General features: G+C 49.7%; 5 protein-coding genes across 5 annotated transcripts; 2 read left to right on the top strand and 3 right to left on the bottom strand.

The window, feature by feature from the left end:
* Positions 1-3274: 3274 nt before the first annotated feature.
* On the bottom strand, positions 3275-5438 carry PHATRDRAFT_40779 (predicted protein; the record flags this gene model as incomplete). Its single annotated transcript, XM_002184662.1, has 2 exons — positions 3275-4224; positions 4331-5438. The coding sequence occupies 2 exons, from the start codon at positions 5436-5438 to the stop codon at positions 3275-3277; spliced, it is 2058 nt and encodes a 685-aa protein (XP_002184698.1).
* A 670-nt stretch (positions 5439-6108) lies between these two features.
* PHATRDRAFT_49943 (predicted protein) lies at positions 6109-7779 on the bottom strand. Its single transcript, XM_002184661.1, has one exon. The coding sequence runs from the start codon at positions 7616-7618 to the stop codon at positions 6323-6325; it is 1296 nt and encodes a 431-aa protein (XP_002184697.1). The 5' UTR covers positions 7619-7779; the 3' UTR covers positions 6109-6322.
* Positions 7780-10322: 2543 nt separating this feature from the next.
* On the top strand, positions 10323-12001 carry PHATRDRAFT_49942 (predicted protein; the record flags this gene model as incomplete). Its single annotated transcript, XM_002184754.1, has 3 exons — positions 10323-11260; positions 11397-11400; positions 11492-12001. The coding sequence occupies exons 1-3, from the start codon at positions 10434-10436 to the stop codon at positions 11999-12001; spliced, it is 1341 nt and encodes a 446-aa protein (XP_002184790.1). The 5' UTR covers positions 10323-10433.
* A 64-nt stretch (positions 12002-12065) lies between these two features.
* PHATRDRAFT_23629 (predicted protein) lies at positions 12066-20156 on the bottom strand. The gene is made up of 4 exons (XM_002184660.1): positions 19612-20156; positions 18683-19536; positions 18000-18475; positions 12066-13469 (listed from the first exon to the last, which is right to left on the bottom strand). Exons 1-4 carry the CDS (start codon positions 19968-19970, stop codon positions 12210-12212), a joined length of 2949 nt encoding a protein of 982 aa, XP_002184696.1. The 5' UTR covers positions 19971-20156; the 3' UTR covers positions 12066-12209.
* An 872-nt stretch (positions 20157-21028) lies between these two features.
* Positions 21029-21370, top strand: PHATRDRAFT_40774 (predicted protein; the record flags this gene model as incomplete). Its single annotated transcript, XM_002184753.1, has 1 exon — positions 21029-21370. The coding sequence occupies one exon, from the start codon at positions 21029-21031 to the stop codon at positions 21368-21370; it is 342 nt and encodes a 113-aa protein (XP_002184789.1).
* Between the last annotated feature and the right edge of the window lie 538 nt (positions 21371-21908).

The following is a 21908-nucleotide window of genomic DNA, read 5'->3' as shown; positions in this document are numbered from 1 at the left end:
GTGTATGAATTTCCTACGAGAAATCGAATTATTGTATTCTGCGTGGAGAAGAAAATCTGTTTGCCGTGGTCATTTCGGCACTTTGCAGGGGATTTCCCCTTCCAAGATAGCACACTTCTTGTGGAATTATTCCTTCGCCCTCCAAAAATGTAGCCTACTTACCACAAAAAAGGAACAGAACTCCTGAACTTCTTCAATACTTTCTTTCAAGAATATCAAAAATATCATTCACTATCTGTAAATTAGTGGATTTCTGAAAGTTTTTGTAGCTTACAGTTTGTCTTCCTGCATTTAGATGTGGTTTGCCTGTTTCGATCGGAAGCCATCGAGAAGACATCTACTGTTAGAGACATCGTCGGCACTAGATTCCCTGTAGATTCCTCTGGGTTGGAAAGAAGATTGACAGTGAAAAAACCGTTCCCTGCTTCGAAGATAATTTCCTTTATCGTGGCATAAAATTGGACTTTGAATTGGTCATACCACTACATCACTCTTTTGTGGCTCGTATACGACAGATGAGCATAAAATCCGTCATAGAGATGAACGATTATGGTGTACAGCTCCTTTACGATGGCCACTCTCCTGAAGCGGCAGTCGTGTTCAAAAGAGCGCTCAAAGCTCTCCTGGACGCTTCCGTTCATTTTGGAAGTGATGCAGTAGAGAAGAGAAATGCAGACAAGCTCATAATCCGAACTATTTCCCACAGAAATGACCACCAAGTGTATTTGAAAGACGTTGCTTTTCTTTGCGATCAAACGTCTTTCTTCGTTTTTAAGAAAGCACTAACTGCTGATACCGCAAGCAACGACAACCTTCGTGGCGATGCGAGTCGGGATCAAATTAGCACTCTTTTGCTCTACAACTTGGGACTCTGTTTTCATCTTGCTAGTGCTCAGAAAGTCATTTGCTGTCAACAGGAATTCTTCCTGAAAAAAGCGCTTAAATTATATTGCATGGCCTCGGAAGTCACCAACAACTTGCAAGGAATAGGAGCTGGTGACATCTTAAGTTTGGCTATTGCGAACAACATGGGTCAGATTCACTCCCTCTTCTTCGAAAAAGAAGAAGTGCATCACTGCTTACAATCGATCCGACTTGGATTGGATTCATGTAGAGCAGATGTATTCAGAGGCTTTGAAAGCAATCAAGACTATGCTATTTTCTACATGAACGTGCTTATTGGTCAAGAATCAATGATGAGAGCAGCGCCTGCGGCTTGAACATCAAATACACTATCAATTTTGAACTGACTTGAAATCTAGAGTGGAGCAGCAATTTTTAAGAATTTTGATTTGTTTTAAAGAGAAGCTTTCACTAATTTGCCTCTTAGATGTAGCACTTCGCAATATGGGAAGCTTGCTAGTCAAGATCAAAGTCACGAGTAGAATGTTTGGCACCAATTCTGTTCAAGCTCCTTCAGTCACTCAGCATATCCTGTTGCAAGTTCGGAAAAAGCCTTCCAGAGGGTTTCCGATGATGACACAGACAGTGAATGTTGGGTAGTTCATAGAACATCCCTCGTTTCAGGTGTCTTCCTATTGGCTCCAGATTCACATCGGTAATGAAATTCCACGTGGAAGTGATTTTCAGATAGGTGCAATTCGTGGCTGTCAATGACTGTGGATTGCACGTCCTTCATATGCAAAGGTATAGCATTTAAATTCAAACTCAAAATAGGGGTTTCACAGGTTATAGTGAAAGCCAATGCATATCTAGCTCTAGAGTAGCCAGTGTTATAGTTAGTCACAGAGACTGACTGCTTGCGACGACGAAAATAGGAGCCACGGGCGCCTGTTTCTCGTTTTTCTCTTTATTGCGAGAAATGCGTGGGCGATGAAAGTCTCAATCCGTTTCGGGCCCAGATCGCTAAAACATAACGAGCAGAATCAAGCGAAGAACCGTTGACTCGGTGTCTTCGCGCGAAAGGGGTTTGCTGCGACCGCCTGCAACAATGTTTCCCCAACAAAAGAGCCATGGGCACCAAGGGAACCGCTGGCACGAACGTTTCCTATGTCGATTCCATCAAGTTGCACTTCTTGTGATAGCATCATGTGGTTCATCTCTCTTAACTGCATTGTACACAGCTCAATTTGATCATATGAATCCAGCGGCTTTGTCAGAGGATTGCATTTCCGTTCCCCGACCAAGATCAAACGAAAGTATCGATTTATCAATACCTCCATCTGCATTACAGAGGACCGATATAGCGAGAGAACCTATAAAGTCCAACTCACTGCAGATTGCCTGGCTAATGACCTTTCCGAACTCCGGTACGAGTTATACTTCGCATCTAGTGAAGAGTGTTTCACAAACCCAAATTGCCAGCAACTACGCTTCGATGAGAGCTAGCCGGATTTCGAACGCGGTAAGATGAATACTTTTGGATTATCGCTAGACGTTCCATACAGTCATTCCAAATCATGGTATTCTCACATCAAATGTATGGCATGTTGTATGCTCGGTAGACCAGCTCGGTCCCAGTCTTTGAGGATCAGCTTTCCGGTCCGTTCTGGGGCGATTTCTTTAGCACTCAGCCGAAACCGACAAAGTACGTGTTGACTAAAACACACTGCGGCGCGCCTTGTGTGTACTGCCCACCCGATAAGTATGTGGAGCTATGGTACAATTTTCGGCTGCGTTGTCTGTCCGGAGATCGTTTGGTGGTGGACGACGCTAAAGAGGAACGATGGATAGAAAAGGTCTTGTATCCTCCGTTCAAGGTAAGCAAGGCCGTGCATTTGTTTCGAAATCCATTCGACAATGCTGTGGCTCGTTTCCGGTACGAACGAAAGGGAAATCGAAGTGCAACTGGCTTTGAATCGACGCGGGCAGGGTTTCGAGCGTACTGCAGTCAGCTCAATGAACGCTATCGTGAGGAAGAAAACCAAGCTCGGTTCTTAAATCCTGGGTTGCTACATATTGCCAAGAATGTTCCATGTCACGCCGAGATTATTCGATACGTTGAATGGCACAACATGGCTTCAATCACAATTCAAGACATGAACCTAGATGCATTGGTTGTGCACTATGACTGGTACGAGACTCAGTTCAATGAGACGGTCGATATGCTGCTAGATTTTCTACAATTGGAACGGAAAGATGAACCAGTACCATTTCAGGCTGGCAAAACATACTCCGACTATTTTACGAAGCGAGAGCAAGCGGCCGTGCACGTCGTCTTACAAACCATGGCTTTGAACAATGTGTGGACGCATTTAAAAAGATATTTCACGGATCAGTGAACGGAGCAAAATATGCCGCTCACTACCAGAATCTATGAGGTCGACTTTCTCGCAGGCGCTCCTATCCGTGAATCCAGTACCTGTCTGGTTGCATACCACGCCGTTGCTGTGAACAACAAACCGGCACTGCTTTGCATAGCTGTTTCCAGGCTCCCAGTCCAGTCGGCCAACGCCCCGATTCCAGTGGCCCCTATCAAAAATCCAACGTCCCCGCAGGTTCTTAGTAGTGCAATTGCCTGGGCCCGCTTGGCATCATCTACCTTATCCGAAAGGTGAGCAAGAGGGGCTGTACTGAGCATGCTCGATCCAATACTCCATAATCCCAGCGCTGCTGCTAATTGTGTATAATCGTCGCAGTAGGCGAGTCCAACCATAGCTGTACTGATCAATGTGCAACCCGTCACAATCGCCGGCGCCTTGCCCGTCTTATCCATAACCTTGGCAAATAGCGGGTTGCCGACGATTTGGACGAGACTCATGGACATGTAGACCTGACCAACTTGAGTCGCGGACATGGCCAAGCCTCCAGAATTGGTCAGCATTAACGGCAACAATGTCATCTGTGAGCCCGCCAATGCAATCCAGTACATCCCGTTCATAATCATAATGTTGCGGACGGACGAATTCTGCAACAACGGTACCCATTGACCCACTGCGTCCTGGACTGAGCTCGACAAACTGTCGCCCGCGACATCATCGCCGGACCGCCGTTGTTGCCACGGAAAATGGACGGCATGTGTTTTGGTTTCGTTCAAAATGGCTCGATTCAAGGCTGCGACTCCCAAATACGAAACCCCGACCATGTAAAATGTTGGATGCAGGCCCACCTGGTCGACTAGTATCCCACCGAGGGCTGGTCCGAGTGCGGTGCCTGCCGAAAAGGCGCTCATAATCGGCGCGTACGTGGACGCGCGATTCAACGGCGTGGACAAGTCTGAAATCATGAGCGTGCCGGCCGTGGACAAGAAACTCACACCAAGACCTGCAGTCGCACAGTCAGAGGCAAGATGTGAAACGTACTAGCGATGAGTGTTGTGTGTAAACTAGAAACAAATAAAGGAGGTTGCCGCGACCCTTTTGTCACGTACCCGTCAGTAATCGACAAATATAGAGTTCTTCAAAACTGTTGGCTAAACCAATGCCGCCCACGCCGCAGGCAATGATGAGTAGACTCCAGGTCATGAAGGGTTTCCGTCCGTGTCGTTCCACGGCAATCGCGGACGGGATGTTGCCCAGCATTTTGGCCAATCCAAAGGCCGAGACCACCATACCGTACTGACTCGCCGTCAAACTCAATTGCTCAACAACAAAAGGCATGGCGGGCGTGATGACTCCCACAGACGAGCCTACCAAGAGCATACTCACCGTAATGGGCCAGGTTCGCTGTAGATCAACTTGACTGGCTTTGGTTGTCAAAAGGTCACAAAATTCGGGTTTGTTGATGGTCGTTGTGGTCAGAAGCGTACCATTCCCGGGTGCCCTCGTCGCGTAATCCGCAAAGGCTCGGAGAAAGCGTTGACTTTCGTGCTGTACGTACTGTTCGCGCAAGGTCTGAGTAACTGGACCTTCTTCAATGACTTCGTCACTTTCTTCTTCGAGCTCGTAAATGCGCGACAGTAGATACCGCTGGATCTGAGAGTCCGTAATGGTTTCCTCTGGATCGACCGAGTCGGAGTCCGTGGCTTCGGGCCCAGTCCCGACGGCAGTCTTTTGGTCGTGTGTAGTTTGGAGAGCGTATCCGTTTCGTATTCTGTCAAACACGCTTTCCAGCTCATCTCGTTGGTACGTTGCTAAATTCAAATAGCGGTAAATACGTGGCATGGACATGGGTTCGATCAGGGCCAATGGAGAAGTCGTCGACGTTAGGGATTCTATCCGACCGAGTGCAGAAGTTGACAAAGTAGTATCCGGAGCCCCACTCGTTGTGGACGTGGCCGTTGTAGTAGTCGCAGTAGTACTGGTTGTAGTAGTCGTGGAGGAAGCCCACCGGCGGATCAGCAGTGTCCGGTAATTAGGACTATCGAAGGATCCGTTGGCATTCCGCAGAATATCTGCCGTTGCCGTAGTCGCCGCCACCACTCGGGGAGCGTACGATTGGTACCGCCGTTTCAAAGAAGGTGACGATCGACCGACTGGTGGTACCGTCGCACACCGGAGTAGTCGTACCGTCGCGGTACTAGCGTGTGTCCCCGGCATGCAGCAATAGTAGGCACCCAACCGATGCAACAACAACAACAACAATAGGTGCACGAACACGAATGCTACACGGTATGTGTGATGCAAGGACGAGACAGGACCGTTTACACACTCTACACTAGCCAAACGAACGGAAGCGTGTGGTCGGACACTCTTGGCTCGGTGATACTCGGTACGGGTGGGACGCTGGGAGATTTGTGTGTGTGTGTGTGTATGTGTGACTATAGGTAAAAGGGATCAACAACGAAGATTACCCGTCGATGTAAGCCAACACGCCGAAGAAGGGATGAAAAACCATCACGAGAGTCAGAGAGACTGTGAGAGACCAGACCGAGCACGCTCATTTCACTGTCTGTCAATAACCGTAACGCAACCAACTGTTCGACACATTATACCGTAACGGCAGAAAACAACGCAGGAGTCCGGTCGCATCGTATCGTGTCGTAATAAACGTGACTCATAGTCACAGTCCCCGTCAGTGCGCCCAACTGACTGTGACTGTGAGCCTTTCCTTACATGTCAATCCCGCCACCAGTTGAGCGTCGCGATGGTCAAATGGCGAGTCGCACAATCACTGCAATTCGCGGGTCCAGGACAGGCAGATCTAACCCTGCTACGAACCTAAAACTATAATACATACATACTGTACGCTATCAATCTACCTATCTACCGGAAATGCCACAAATCGAAGGAATATGGATTGCGCTTGTCGACAAACCACGGCGGGTGTATAGCTAACTGTCTGGTTATCTCCCAAAGTGCCCGCATTTCCTGTGGTAGTAGCTCTCGACGCTCGGTCGAATGGCGCCAAAGATCGGCTTGGGTAACATCCCGTGCGGCTACACTATCCTGTCCTACACTCTACCGCGCTACGTTACGTCACGTTACAGGTAAAACTTGGTAACGGCATCGTTGAAGCCTTCCAACAACCGTCCTACGCCGAGGTCGGCGTCAATCGGGCTGTAATCGGTCGGTGTGGTATCGTCGGACGTTTTGACGTAGACGAAAACGTGTCCATCCACGTCTCGACTGATCCGTAAGGTTTCGTCCAAATAAGTCGTCGCAAACACGGGTCGCGGGGTATGATAGGACGCCACGGTGTTCTCCAGCCAGCGGGCCAGTTCCCGTGATTGGAGTTGCACGTTACCCGTATCGAGGATCTGTCGGAGGCCGGGCAGGTTGGAACCCTTGATTTGTACCGTGTCCATGTAGAATTCCATAGCGTTGTTCGTCTCGTTGCTGGACGACGATGCCGCCGTCGCGTTGGTCGTTAGTCGCCAATCGGCCGTACTGACAATGGAACCGTCAATGGTGATCGGCCAACCTCCGGAATAGGCCCAGGGGGTAAAGTCGTGGAGAAAGGGTACGGCACCGGCTCGGACTTCGAATTCCGAAGTCAAACGGGTTGGACCAATAATTTGACGGACGGCCCTGATATTGCTAATGGCGAGAGCCCGGCGGTGCATGTCGCAGAACCAGTGAAATTGTTGGACGGCGTCGTCCGTGACGCAAACGGCCCGGGCCGCCATGAAGAAGGGGGAACTCCGAAACAGATGCGTGTCGGTAAAGACGAGTTCCCATCGACCGAGTAAGTGTGGGGAGGCGGCGGGTTCTGGGGTGGGATTGACGGCTTCGAGCGCCGCCACCACGGTACGGACGGACTCTTTTTGTGACGCGGACGCGAACTCGCCACGACCCGTAATGGCGCCTATGGACTGCAAGTACAACCAGTTCTTTGCCACGTTCGTCGGCTTGTGGCTGCTGACACGGGGTGGTGGAATGGTCGGTGACGGGGAGCTTTCGATCTTTCGTAGTGGTGGTGGTGGGGATGACGAGACAGCTACGGTCGCGTTGGGAGTGTTTTCCGGGATGGATCTCACAGACGCAGTGGTATTTTTTGTTGCCTCGGCGTCTCTTGGTGATGTTGACTCTAACGTTGACGAGTCTGACTGGTTACCCTTGACTGTCTCCAACACGGTGCGATTCGGAGCTTGAGACTCGAAACGCGGCTCGTTGGACCGCTTGTTGCCTTTGGCCAAAGACAACTCGGTAGTGTAGGACCACGACGCTGGACGGTTATTCCTCACAACAAAAAGCGGGTGGAACAATGGTGACACGGCAAAGGCGTCTCCCAACGACCACCAACACCCAGCCCAGCACAGAATCGTCACGGCGTACATGTTTTCGTTCGGTCGACGTTCGCCGTAATCGCACAATTCACCAGCACTCGGTGTAGTATGCGGATGATGTCAATTGATCCGGATTCTACGGATGCTGCGGACAATAGTACAGTAAATGCTTGCTTTTCCCCAAACCGAAACATTCACAGGTTACACACACACACACACACACACAATGGAAGAGTCTCGTGGTAGTGCGGATTGGGACGATCCGGTGTGAGACGAAAAAAAGGCAACTCCAACGACATTCTGCACACACATTCAGTTCGTCGGGTGAGTAGGGTAGGGTAAAAAGGAGAGGTCGGTCTGGGGACCGTTACCGGGACTCAAGGGGATGGCTAGATCACCTAGTCTCGCGGGTATGAAAACCATCCACACGACTGATACACGTCATCTTCAGAAACATTTGCTTTTGGCCGTTTGCGATTCAAACCGATGCTCTGTCGAGCCTGCAAGCCGATCGAAAGAGGTTACCCTTGACCATTTGCATACCGAATTCTCATTTCGTTCGACTCTTCACAATGAAACTACCTTATTATTAGTCTTTTATTGTCTTCCGGTACCATATGGCATACCTAATGGAAACAAGGATGATAGCCGAAACCAACAGCTACGGGCTTTGGCAGCAGCGCTGCCCCGACGCGTTCGAAGAATATGTTGACAATTTTGCAGGGAGTTCCCAGTGTTGCGGCAGCGGCAATTGGGAGTTTGCTGTATTTGCGACAATAGAACAACAAGGCGTTATGTACATGCAATGTTAAACAGGAAAATACCGGTATGTAAAGATTCTATATGTTCCCAACCGTGTCACCATTAGTCTCACCGGTGGACTCCTCGCCATTGTCAAGGCGATGCACCGCTTCTCCGACGACGCACTCGTACAAGCTGCCGGCGGGAGAGCACTCCAGAATCTGGCACTGGATCAGAACAACAAGGGCGGCATCGCTAGCGCCGGAGGTATTCAAGTCCTCGTGGCCGCCATGGAACAATTCCCCGACGACTCCGCCGTGCAAATGGGCGGCTGTGGGACTTTTCAGAATCTCGTATGGGGCAACGACGAAAACGGAACCCGCATTGTACAACCCAAAGGGAGTTGACTGTATTCCCAAAGCCAGTACCAACATCTTTGTGGCCTATATTGCCAGTAGCCTTTTTCTATTCACGGTGCAACCGTCCGTTGCTTGATTTTTTGCAATCAGTGCTGCAAAAGGAAAACCAAAGGAGGTAGCCGCTCCCGTCCGTCGCTTGATGTTTCGCAATCAGTGTTGCACAAGGAAAACCAAAGGAGGTAGCCGCTTCCGTCTGTTGCTTCCTGAGGCTGAGAACAATACCTTGGTAAGCACATTGTGTTCCAATTCTAATTTTTGTAAACCTGTACCACTAGATGCACAACACAATAAGAACTCCAAAGTATTATTCCATTTTCTTTCCTCTATAAGGTATGTATTAATGTCTTTATCCACTTCCTAGAGGGGAATCCTTTCTTTTCTTCTTTTGTTTTTGCATTCGATTTCCTTTTGAAGGACTATAGTTTGGTTTTAGACTTGTCTCCACAAATTAGGGATATTGAACCCTATGCTTGTCGTAGGGATTTCCTACTCCGAGCATCTTGAATCTCAAATTTCATGTTGGTTTTTGCACTTAAAGAATTCATGTTCATACTAGTTTCTTACATTAACTGAATTTCGACAACTATTTGCATATTGGTGTTTTGAAACATAACAATATATAAATGCCTTTCTCATAGTAGTTTCAGTACTATTTTTGCAATATAATGGAAAAAGGTTTTACCACATATTTGTTTAAACCTAGTTCATGATGCATATATAAGTATCTTTTTCCAGTGACATCACTACTGTTGTTCCTGAATTGTGTGGGTACCCAAAGTTTGTCCATTGTGTAAGACGATACATTGCACAAATGTTGACGTTTTACTTTCATTGTCAGGGCTCCAGAACAGGTGAACTTGTATTAACCCATGTGGAAAGTAGTTTTTGCCGCTCCCTCAACACGAGAGTGAGTCAAGTTACCAAGGAGAGCGACAATGTACAGCAATGTATACCAGGCTACAAATCTTGGTAGAGCAGAATGAAGACAACCGGTGTTTCGCACTTATTATGAAGATGGTATACTTGCGGAGTCGTGACATCTAGCTGACTACAAGAGAAAATTCATAGGCATTGTTGAGACTGGAAACTTGCAATTGTTTTAAGAGTCCAAACAAAAAGAGCGGAAACAAACCTTTACAGAGTACAAAACAACAAACAAGTTGGGCAGAGATCTCAGCAGACAATTGTGCATATTAAGAGACAGATCAATCATCACAAAACAAGCAATGCTGTTGTGTTGTTTGCATAGGGTCATTTTAGATGATTAAGGAAGTTTCATTGTGAAGAGTCGAACGAAATGAGAATTCGGTATGCAAATGGTCAAGGGTAACCTCTTTCGATCGGCTTGCAGGCTCGACAGAGCATCGGTTTGAATCGCAAACGGCCAAAAGCAAATGTTTCTGAAGATGACGTGTATCAGTCGTGTGGATGGTTTTCATACCCGCGAGACTAGGTGATCTAGCCATCCCCTAGTCACTCACGAATACGAACGGTCAACCCGGTTGGGTGAAAGACGCAAACGGCGCTTGGGTGAATAGACCCGGAGATCACAAAGTTGCCAACCCGCATTGTTCGACCATGGCACCGCACCTTAGCGATTCGGGTCGGACAAGGGGAGAAGATGACCCCCGTTGGCTTGGGTATTTTGTACATATATACACACACTATACACACACACACACGTGTATACACACTACACACACGCCATGCGTGAGGATCCTTTAGAGTCGAGCACACGGTCGGTGGTTTCGGTACGTTCGCGGGAACGACGGAAACCGGGGTTGACCAACGCTCGGAATCGGACGTCCCGTTGCATGACGGGTCTCCTCGTCGGACTCGCCGGACTAATGCTTCTTTCTCTGACACAAATGGTACGCTTACACCGGGAACCGTTGGTAGGCATGGGGGGCCTTTCCTCTCTGCCTTGGAGCAACGGTGAATGGAAGCTAGGGCAACAACAACAACAACAACAACAACAACAACAACGCCATCGAATCGGCGACGACAATCACACGGCACACAACAACGACCAAACGGCACTGCGCCTCCCGCGTCTGGCCTCTCCCAACACGACCACGAATCACAGCGATACGATGATCGTTCTGGATCAGCAGCTATCCTTTCCGGAAGACAAGCGTGTCATTCTGGAGGTACTCCGCGCGGCTGGCGTCACCTCGATCCAGGCCCCGTCCTGGGAACTCCTCCCCGATACCCGCACACTCACCACACTCTACGGTCCCATTGATCAACCCATTGTCCTAGGTCTTGAAACATGTCAAGCCTTCCGCGACGCCATACCCCAGGCGGAACGGTACGTCGCACCCGCCGGAATGTTCAACACCGGAACCAACGCCTTGGAACGACACTTGACCAACAACGTTTTCGGTGTACAAAAAGCCTGGCAAGTTCCGTGGGGCAAACACCGGACCGAAAGCAAACGATTGCATCACGCCGCCGTGTCCCTGGAAGGAATCAATCAAACGGCAGTCTTGCCTATTGTCGTTATACGGGATCCATTCTTTTGGATGCAAAGGTGCGTACAAGTGGTCACGGGGAATCGGCCCGGGTGCGAGGCGACTACCTGTGCACCGCCGACATGCAAAGCGCGTTCCTCACACACAGCCATTATGTTCAAACATTCGGAATGGACATACTACTTGACAAATTAGCATGGTACGTGGTTAATGTCGTCTTGGCCATGGTCTGCTCCATTCCCATACCATACCGCCCACACGAATCCTTCTGGTTTACTCTCCCGGTACAGTGCAAACATCCCTACGCCGCCAAATGGGCCCGCGGCGCGCAACGCTGTCCGGGTTTAAAAACGCTGCCTCGAGATTTCAGACGCTTTAGCGCCGATAAGCTGCCCCGCAATCAAACCAGCTTTCGCGTCAAGGTCATTTTTAGCGCCACCGATGTACAATTTTGGGATTCGCTCGTACATTTATGGAGTCGATGGTACCGCGATTACTGGGAGGCACCCTACCCACGTTTGATGATCCGTTTCGAAGACTTGCTGCTGCATTCCGACGACATTGTCCAAAGCATTGCGGAATGCGTGGGCGGTACCGCCAACCGCAACCACGTGGTGGAAACGGGGACGAGCAAGAACCACGGTAGCGGCGCGGACTTTGTCAAGGCCGTGATCAAAACGGGAGACTTGGGAATGCGGCTCAAACACTTGACCCAACCCGATCTTCACTACGCGACCGAACACTTGGATGCCGAACTGATGCAAGCATTTCGATACAATCTTTCCACAGTCAATAGATAGCGACCCCCACGCGGTGCCCTTTATTGAATTTTGACAAGGGATTGTTTCTGCTAGCTGTTGGTATACAAATAAATGCTTTCGAGTTAGTTTTGTTTTAATTTTTTTGTAGAATTGCACCCGAAAGCCAAAGAGAAGAATCCGCGATATTGACGGACCCGCACGAAAAAGACAGTGTAAACAAAGGAAACCGAGGGCGTGCCGGTTATGTCTACTTCGAGAGTTCGTTCGTTCCGAAACGCTTAAACTCGTCGGGAAGAGGCGTGGTATCAGGCTTGCGGTCGGCTTCGCTATCAAAAATGCCGTACTCACGATCATCCGTATCGTACTTGAGAGCCGTCAAATAGTTGCGCACGGCCTTTTCGGCTTCCATAACAACTAACATAACAACCATGAACAAGGCCACAATGCCCCACTGGGGACCATCCATTCCGGCCATGGAAAAGATGGTGTCGTTCAAACCCGGCGTGTACGTGATGAAAACCTGCAAGAGACCCATAACCATGTACGACCACCAAGCGATTGGATTACCTTGGAAAGTGCGTGCGTGAAAAGCGCTCTTGCGTGAGAAACGAGCACTCATCGTAACGGAAATAGCGCCAAAGGAAAGTGTGTTGAGCGCCTGCGAACGGGTTTCCTCCAGAGTGTAACCAAGATCTTTCGCCCAGAAGACGGACCCAACGGTACAGCCGACAAGTGTAATGGTTCCAATGGCGATGCGCAGGGCAAGGAATCGCCCGATAAGACGCTTTCCTACACGACGCGGCTCCAGTTCCATAATTCCGTCTTCCGCGGGCTCGACCGCAGCGACGAAACCAAGTGTCACGGCACAGATCAAGTTACAGTACAAAACCTGAATCGACGAAAGCGGTGTTTCTTTCAGACCAAAAAGCAGACCGAAGAGAACCGACATACCCTGAGCGTTGTTGATCGGAGTGTTAATGAGCAGGACCTTACGAAGGTTATCCCACACAACCCGACCTTCACGAACAGCGGAAATGATCGTGGCAAAGTTGTCGTCGGCCAGAATCATCTCGGCCGCTTCGCGAGCCACATCGGTACCTTCTTTACCCATGGCAACACCCATATCGGCAGCCTTGAGGGCAGGGGCATCATTGACACCGTCACCGGTCATGCCACAAACTTCTCCTTCGGCTTGCAAAGCCTTGACAATACGAATCTTGTTTTGTGGGGAGGCACGGGCGAAAACGTTGTACTTTTGAGTGGCGATACGGAGTTCAGCCTCGCTCATGGAGTCCATTTCCGGCCCGGTTACGGCTTCGGAATGTTCTCGATCGACAAGACCAAGCATGCTTCCAATCGCCAAGGCGGTATCGCGGTGATCACCAGTAATCATGGCAACGCGGACACCGGCACCGTGAGCCTCGGCAATGGCTTGCACGCATTCGGGTCGGGGAGGATCCATAATGGCGCAAAGCCCCACGATAGTGAGCCAGGGTTCGCCGCGTTCCTGAACGAATTCGGGTCCGAGTTGTTCACCCTGCTTCACGGCGCCCTTTTCGAGCGATCCGCGGGTCAAGGCCAACACGCGGAGACCATGAGAACTGAGAATGGCAATCTGATCAATCCAATAGTCCCTTTCACAGGGCTCCAAGTCTTCTTCCTTAAACGAACCGCCCTTGGCTTGGTACTTGCAGAGAGGAATCATGCGATCCGGAGCACCCTTCACGTGGACAATGAGCTTGTTCATCAATTCTGAGCCATCGTTCTCTTCAATTGGCTCATGCACGGTAGCCATGAACTTATACTCGGAACTAAAAGGGACTTCGGCAACGACGGGGGAACTATCCTTGACTTCCGAGACGGGCACGTTACCAAAGTAGGCCGCACGAAGGATCGAGAGTTCCGTGGGGTTACCGATTTCGCCAGCGCGACCCCCGTTTTCACCCAAGCTGCACTTGGAACAAAGAATACCTCCACCAAGAGCCTTGCGGAGGAAATCCGAGTCGGGAGATTCTCCCGCGCCTGCTTCAGTACCGGCAATCGTGGGAGTATCGCCCTTGTCGTCAGCTGCCGTAGGAACTTCAGCGGTTTCTTCCGGTTTGCTAGCTTCGGGCTCGCCACGGTTGGTCTTGCCAAAGCCCAAGCTGATGCCAAAGGGGAAGGTAGACTTGCGTCCACGGTTGGTGGAGCGTTCGGCAGAAGGACCCTTCTTGATAATTTCGGTACGGGAGAGGAACTTGGAGTGATCGGCACGTTCTTGGAGGTAGCTGTTGTCGACGACAAAGTTTGTCGGTGTACGCTCGGCGGCATTGACGTCAAACTTGAAGCGCTTGTTGGAGGTGACAAAGGCGGTTAGGCTCATGACGTTCTGCGTCAAGGTGCCGGTCTTGTCAGAGCAGATCACGGTCACGGATCCGAGTGTCTCGACGGCGGGTAGAGCGCGGATAATGGCGTTCTGCTTGGCCATGTTGGAGACAGCCCATGCGTAGGTCATGGTGACGATGGCTTCGAGTCCTTCGGGGATCATGGCAACAGCCGAAACCAAGGCCGTCGACAAAGCATCGATACCGTTCAAGTCGGTAATGAAAAAGGCGACGAACCAGGTGGCGAGGGAAGTAATGGTAATAAAGACGGCGAGCCATTTGGAGACGGTATCGATCTGTTCCAAAACATTGGTCTTTTTCTTTTCAACCTTGTTGACGAGAGCGTTGATGGTACCAATTTCCGTATAATCTCCCGTGGAGACAATAACTCCGGTGCCGGTTCCTTGCGATATGAGTGTGGCGGAAAAGCACATGTTGTGGCGATCCCCGAGAGGTGTCGAACTGGGGTCGCCTTCCACGGGAATGGAATCGACGGTCTTGTCGATGGGGACGGATTCTCCGGTGAGTGCGGCTTCCTGTGCGGCCAAGTTTCCGACGTCGCACATACGCAAATCTGCGGGAACGCGGTCACCGAGCGAGAGCTTGACAACGTCCCCGGGGACGAGTTCGGCGGAAGGGACCTTGACTTCTTTGCCGTTGCGTACGGCAATGGCGTCGGACGAAAGCATGTTCTTGAGGGCTTCGGCGGCGGCTTCGGCCGAGCCTTCCTGGATAATTCCAATACAGGTGTTGATGCTGTAACGAGAGAAATTTATAAAGAGAGATATCCAAACTTGGTTAGAAAAGGATAGCGATAAGAGAGAGAGGAAGCAGCGGTATTGTTTTTGTTCTACAATTCCTCCACAACTGTTTGCTGCACACAAGTGTACTTACGTAATGACAAAGACAATCAATCCAACCTGGATCGAGTTCGTGACGACCTTATCGGTAGTGTCCGCTGTAGCGGCTTGCACGACAGAGACGATGGCGACGAATACGAGAATGCCGACGAGCACGTTGGCAACTTGAGCCCAGATGCGTTGGAGGAGCGTCACCTTTTCCTTCTCCGTGAGCTTGTTGTAGCCGTACTTTTCGAGACGAGTCTTGGCTTCCTCCACCGTCAGACCGGTCTTGTGGAGATCAGGCTTGCAGCCGAGCTCGGCGAAGCACTCTTCCTTCGTCTTGGCGTGCCAGGGGAACATGTTCCGCACCGGACCGGCAGCTTCTTCCTCGCCTCCCATCGTGACCAGACTAATCGACAATGATACGTACAAGGACTACTGGAACCGGAAAAAGGAGTCGCGGTACCAAAAACACTCCAAAGTAGTCCAGTATCGTGGTCGGATTCGGTGTCCGTGGTTTTTGTAAAGGCTGTATGCGCGTGTGTGTGTGTTTGTGTGTAGATTGTTTGCGTACGCAAATGTACCGTGAGAAATCCAAGAGTTCGCGGGCAGAATCGAGTCGAGTTCGAAAGATTGGAAGATCGATCTCGGCAAAATCTGGTGAATCTTCTGGGTCCACTCCCGGAACGGTCGAACAACCTTCCGAAATTTGTGAGACGACACGGAACTAGTTCTAACTGTCAAACTCTGCCGAACGAAACGGAACCTCAAAATGGGTTATGAAGTTCCCGAACGGAGACGCACTTCGACCGAATGTATGCCAAAATACTCGACCCTGCTCCCAACCAGTCATGTTGAGATAGAGTCGGTCCCTGTGACGCACGCCTTTCCGACGGTACTTCATTGATTGGCGGAAACCGCAGCTATGCCCTGCCGTAGACCGACACGGAAAAGACGCAACGCGACCAGGAATTTCGCAGTAACGTGAAATGTACGAGTTAGCTCCACTTTTTTCACAGGCAATTTCATATCCATGGCAAAACACCTTCCAAAGAATTAGTCATTGTCAATGATTTGGTAGCATTTACTGTTGGTAAGTGAATCCAACCTTCGACTTGGTGCGGGAAGGAGCAGTCGACATCTTTGGACCTCATTGTCAACTCACAGTTAGAATCGTTATCCACTTCAATTCTTCACCCTCCCCTATGTTGAGAAAAGTGTCTACCAGCTAATGACAAACATTCCGATATGGGCAACGAATGTAGGCTTTGTTGCTTCAATTGGTATTTCATATATTGCTTTATAGTGTTATTCCGGAGCGAAAGAGAACATTCATGAAAAAGACAGGAAGGAAAAACCACGGACGTGCGATCCCACGGATGCGTTCCAAAACGAAAATGGACGCATAAAGATGCCGGTTGCAAAAGGTGCTCGTAAACATCCATTGCAGACTACCACCGTGTACAAACAAGCGAGTTTGTTCCTTCCATTGTACACATACACTCACCGACGCCAAGCCTTCTATTTCTTGAGCTCGGTCAGGTTCAAATGAGTTCCATGCGGTAGGGGCGTGTTTTCATCTTGATGTTGCGGGGCGGCGTCAAAGTATTCGTTGAATTCCTTATCGTCGGTATCCTCACCAAGCGAAGACAAATAGCGGCGGACAGCCTTTTCGAATTCCATCACTACAAAGATCACGCACATGAATCCAGCAACAAGACCCCACTGCATGCCGTCCATGGGGGCCATACCAAAGACGGTATCGTTCAAGCCAGGAGTGTAGGTAATCAAGACCTGGAGACCAGACATAATGGAAACAGAGTACCAGCATAACGGATTGCCCCCCAAAAGCCGTGGGTGGAAGGCTGAGTTGTAGGCGAAGCGGGCGCTCAAAGTAACCGAAATAGCGCCAAAGGAAAGAGTATTGAGCGCCTGCGAACGCTGCTCCTCAAGAGTGTAATCGCCTCGAACAATAAATACCGATCCGACTGTACACGCGACCAGGACAATAGTTGCAATGATAATACGCAACAGAAGGAAACGACCGATAAGACGCTTTCCAACACGACGCGGCGGGTTGCTCATGATGCCGTCTTCGGCGGGCTCGACAGCAGCAACGAAACCAAGAGTAACTGCACAGATCAAGTTACAGTACAGCACTTGAATAGGCGTCAACGGAGTATCGCTTAGACCGCAAATGATACCGAATAGAACCGACATACCCTGAGCGTTGTTGATCGGAGTGTTAATGAGTAGCACTTTACGCAGGTTGTCCCACACAACGCGGCCTTCTCGCACAGCTGTCACAATGGTGGCAAAATTGTCGTCGGCCAGAATCATTTCGGAAGCTTCACGCGCTACATCGGTCCCTTCTTTGCCCATGGCTACACCCATATCGGCAGCCTTGAGTGCAGGAGCATCATTGACACCGTCTCCAGTCATACTGCAGACTTCTCCTTCGGATTGAAGAGCTTTGACGATCTGAATCTTATTTTCGGGAGAAGAGCGGGCAAAAATGTTGTACTTCTGAACAGCGAGACGCATTTCGGCATCACTCAATGCATCAAGCTCGGGTCCGGTGATGGCTTCATTGTACTTCTCGTCCACAAGACCCAACTGGTTTCCGATAGCAAGAGCGGTATCCTTGTGATCTCCAGTAATCATGGCAACGCGTACACCAGCCCCATGCGCCTCAGCAATGGCTTGCACACATTCGGGGCGGGGAGGATCCATAATAGCACAAAGGCCAACTATAGTGAGCCACGGCTCCGCACGGCCGTTGACAAATTCAGGCTTGAGCTGGTCACCGCTCTTAATGGAGCCAGCGGGGACGCTACCGCGACAGAGGGCGAGCACACGAAGACCGTGCGAGGAAAGAATAGCGATCTGCTCAGTCCAATATCCCATGTTGATGGGTTCCTTGTTTCCTTCACCTAGCAAACCCGCCTTGGCCTGAGTAGAGCAGAGCTTCACCATGCGGTCGGGTGCGCCCTTTACATGGACAACGAGACTTCCATCGTTACCAGCACCATCGTTTTCCACACGAGGTTCGTGCACAGTGGCCATGAACTTGTACTCGGAGCTGAAAGGAACTTCGGCGACGATAGGGGCTTCTTCCTTCATGCCACTCACATTGATGTCGGCGAAGTAACTCGCGCGGAGAATTGAGATCTCCGTCGGATTACCAATCTCGCCGTCACGGCCACCTTCTTTGCCCAAAGTACATTTAGAGCACAAAACACCCCCCGCCAACGCGTTACGGACAAACTCCAAGGTTGGGGACTGTCCAGAAGACACCGGAAGAGAAGCTAAAATAGGATCGACGGATTCAACAGGTTCAACTTCAGGAGCGGCGTCATCACCGCCGCCTTCAGAATGGTAAGAGGCTCCGTGCATGGAAAATCCAAAATCAGATTTACCACGAGCACCTTGTCCACGAGAAGCACTAGCACCAGAGCGGATGACTTGTTTGGCCGACTTTCCAGCGGCGGATTCAGCACGCATGGAAATGTAACTATCGTCGCGCACAAAGTTGTCGGCACTTCGGTTCTTGCTATCTACATCGATCTTGTAGCGTGCGTTGGAGGTGACGAATCCGATGAGGGACATTTCGTTCTTGGTGAGAGTACCAGTCTTATCGGAACAGATGACAGTAACGGAACCAAGAGTCTCGACTGCAGGTAGTACACGAATGATTGCGTTGTGCTTGGCCATCACGGACACAGACCAGGAATATGTCATGGTAACAATGGCTTCAAGGCCCTCGGGAATCATGGCGACGGCGCAGACAAGAGCAATGGAAAGGGCATCGATTGCCGAGGCGTCAATACGGTAGAAAGCAACCAACCAAGTGATAATAGCGGTGACAAAAATGAAGCAGGCCAGAACCTTGGAAACAAAGTCGATTTGCTCTAGGACAGCAGTACGCTTTGTTTCGACCTTGTTGACGAGGGAGTTGATGGTACCGATTTCGGTGTTATCACCAGTACATACGACGACACCAACACCGTACCCTTGAGCGACCAAAGTGGCACTGAAACACATGTTCTTGCGATCTCCTAGAGGAACTTGCTCGGGCTTGCCGCTACCACAGTCGATGGCATCAGTTACCTTTTCAATAGGGACGGATTCTCCGGTAAGAGCGGCTTCCTGGCAAGCAAGGTTGTTGACTTCGAGCATGCGGATATCGCCGGGGACACGATCGCCCGTACCCAACACAACAACATCACCGGGAACAACGTCACTGGCAGGAATTTTGACTTCTTTGCCGTCGCGGATCAAGATGGCGTCGGACGAGAGCATATTCTTGAGGGCTTCAGCTGCCTTTTCGGCGGAACCTTCTTGGTAGATACCAATAGTTGTGTTCAGACTGCAAAGAACAACAAAAAGAAATGTTTAGATTATTGGCGATGCCGGCATTTTGTAAATGACACAGAGTACGTACGTGATCACAAAAGTAATGAGACCGACTTCGATAAAGTTGGTCACTCGATCTTCTCCGCTGGTTGAAATACCCTTGGCCAAAGACACGACGGCTACAAAAACAAGGATACCGACCAAGACGTTGTTGACCTGCTTCCAGATGCGCTGCAGAAGCGTAACCTTCTCCTTTTCGGTCAACTGGTTGGGACCGTAGCGTTCGAGACGAGCTTTGGCTTCCTGGCTTGTGAGACCCTCACGGCGGGAGTTCGGGCTGCATCCCAGATGGGCGAGTGCTTCTTCCTTGGTCAAGGCATGCCAGTTGGTTTCTTTTTGGACGTTCCCCTTGGAATCGTCCATGGCTTCTGCTGCTTTCGGCGGCATGGTCTGGATACGTTTTCAGGGACGATGTCCTTGAGAAATTATGAGACTTCCCTCGTGTTTCTCACAAAACAAAAAGTGAGCTTGGAATTTACTGACGTATAGGAGACGTCATCCTCTCAACAGGTGCTGAGCTTGAAGATTCAATCCATTTCTAGATTTTGTATGCTAAATCGTTCTTTTCTCCAATGGCCATTCATTCCATGACGTCAAATTTTTGCTGATACGACAATCATTGCCAATAGAATGTTTCTTCCAAGTAGCACACACCCCTGTCGCTACTGGTGAGTTGGCATGCGTTTGGGGTGACGAGTGCGTACGTGGATGGCAGGAAAAAGAGGACCCTTTGACACGTTGAAAATTAGCCTTCGGCAGCGATCGGAACTTCTGCAGGAAGCAACAGTAGAATGGTTACCAAATTCTACGTACACCAACCTTCACTTGGCAAGATTGAAGTTGGTCAGCCTCAAGTTGACGTCAGGGATAGGAGATGTATCGAAGAACGAACAAGAGTACCCGATACGTCAGCATACATAATGTTTTCAATGTATTTGTTTTCGTACGGTATTCACAGAAGGATAGTATGACGCAATTCGGCAATATTGCCGATCCTGATTGGTTATACAGAGAACTGAGGCCGATTCGAACCCCAGGACACTGACGTCTTTACATTTCAAGCTAGTTTCATTTCCCAGCTACTTAGGAAGTAGAAGTCGATTTAGAAGTAATCCTGACGTGGATAGAGGACATACCGTCGCAGAACTTCCTCAAATCTGCTGCTGTTTCCTGACCAGTGTCCTTGCCATGTCCATACACTAGAGAGGTAAGGTCGGCTCTTCCATGCATGCCTCATGTGCTGTCGGATCTTGCTCTTTTCGGCACCAGAGGAATCCATCGGCTACAGACAGCTCATCGCGATTGTTCGCAGAAACGTCCATTCGTGCTAAAAACAACCAAATTTTTTTCGCGGAACAAGATCACTCGCTTGGGCTGGTTCGCTATTGTGCTGCTTAGCTTTTGGTATTTGGATGCAACGGCGACTGAAATTTTTTCATCCTATTATGTCGGAGCCTGCCTTTTCCTTATTCGTGACACTAAAATTTTCTGACTCGCAATTCAAAGAAGATTTCCTTCGAGACATTGCTCTTGTCGCCACGCACGTCCGCAATAGCGAGCCGGATACTCTATCCTATGAAGTGCTCCTCTCGGACAAGGACGATTTGACCGTAGTGGTGATGGAGCGGTACAGGGATAAGGAGCACGCCTTTTTAAGGGTGCATCGGAATTCTCAGCCTTTTCAAGAGTTTCGACCAAAGCTAAAGGCCATGCAGGATGATGGTAAAGTTACTATATCGGGGGAGTCGTTTCTGGATTCAGGAATTGGCTTCGGTGATCGCGCGTGAAGAAGGACTAGGGGTTTTACATGAACGCCAAATAAGGCCCAAATCTTTGGAAGGGCGGGGGTCAATGAAGGTGGCATTTGGTTTTTGTGCTACTCAGTTCTTTTGTAGCTCCAGCGTGACAACATAAATTTACCGACAGGGAAGAGTGCCCAATCATGTGCGTGGTCTGGGAACCAGGACTTTTTTTGGTCGCATCAGCAATCAGCGGCTATTGCAGAGTATTCCTGCAACGCTTTGCGTGGAAACCTAGCTAGAATGTAAGTCAAGCATTTAACCTCAGACTACCGTTTACGTGAGAGAAATAACAGGTAGTTAGTTCTCGCAGACAGGTCATGCAAATTTTAGTTGGTTGTCTGAAACCTCCAAATTGTTTATTGACCCTTGGCAAGTGATGGGTACAAAGAACGCTGCAAAAAGAGATCAGATCTGTAGGATCAAATTCATAGACCTACCTGTACTCACTGTCAAATGATTAAAGTCTTGATTGACTGATATCACAATAGCTACGTAAATTTAGAGTCCTAGGTGTCGTACCTAT

Source organism: Phaeodactylum tricornutum, chromosome 25 (assembly GCF_000150955.2).
Source record: "Phaeodactylum tricornutum CCAP 1055/1 chromosome 25, whole genome shotgun sequence".
In the NCBI taxonomy this organism is placed as follows: Eukaryota; Bacillariophyta; class Bacillariophyceae; order Surirellales; family Neidiaceae; genus Phaeodactylum; species Phaeodactylum tricornutum.
The sequence above is the reverse complement of the archived record's forward strand: the minus strand, read 5'-3'. Positions and strand labels throughout refer to the sequence as shown.

Excerpts from the sequence above, each read along its gene's own strand:
- PHATRDRAFT_23629 (XM_002184660.1), bottom strand. The coding sequence starts at position 19,970 with ATGCCGCCGAAAGCAGCAGAAGCCATGGACGATTCCAAGGGGAACGTC. Across the intron at positions 19,537-19,611 it reads CTCATTACTTTTGTGATCAC|TCTGAACACAACTATTGGTA; the intron begins GTACGTACTCTG and ends TGTTCTTTGCAG. Across the intron at positions 13,470-17,999 it reads TCGCCCTCTGTCGCGGTAGC|GAACGCGGCGAACCCTGGCT; the intron begins GTCCCCGCTGGC and ends GAATTCGTTCAG.
- PHATRDRAFT_49943 (XM_002184661.1), bottom strand. The coding sequence starts at position 7,618 with ATGTACGCCGTGACGATTCTGTGCTGGGCTGGGTGTTGGTGGTCGTTG.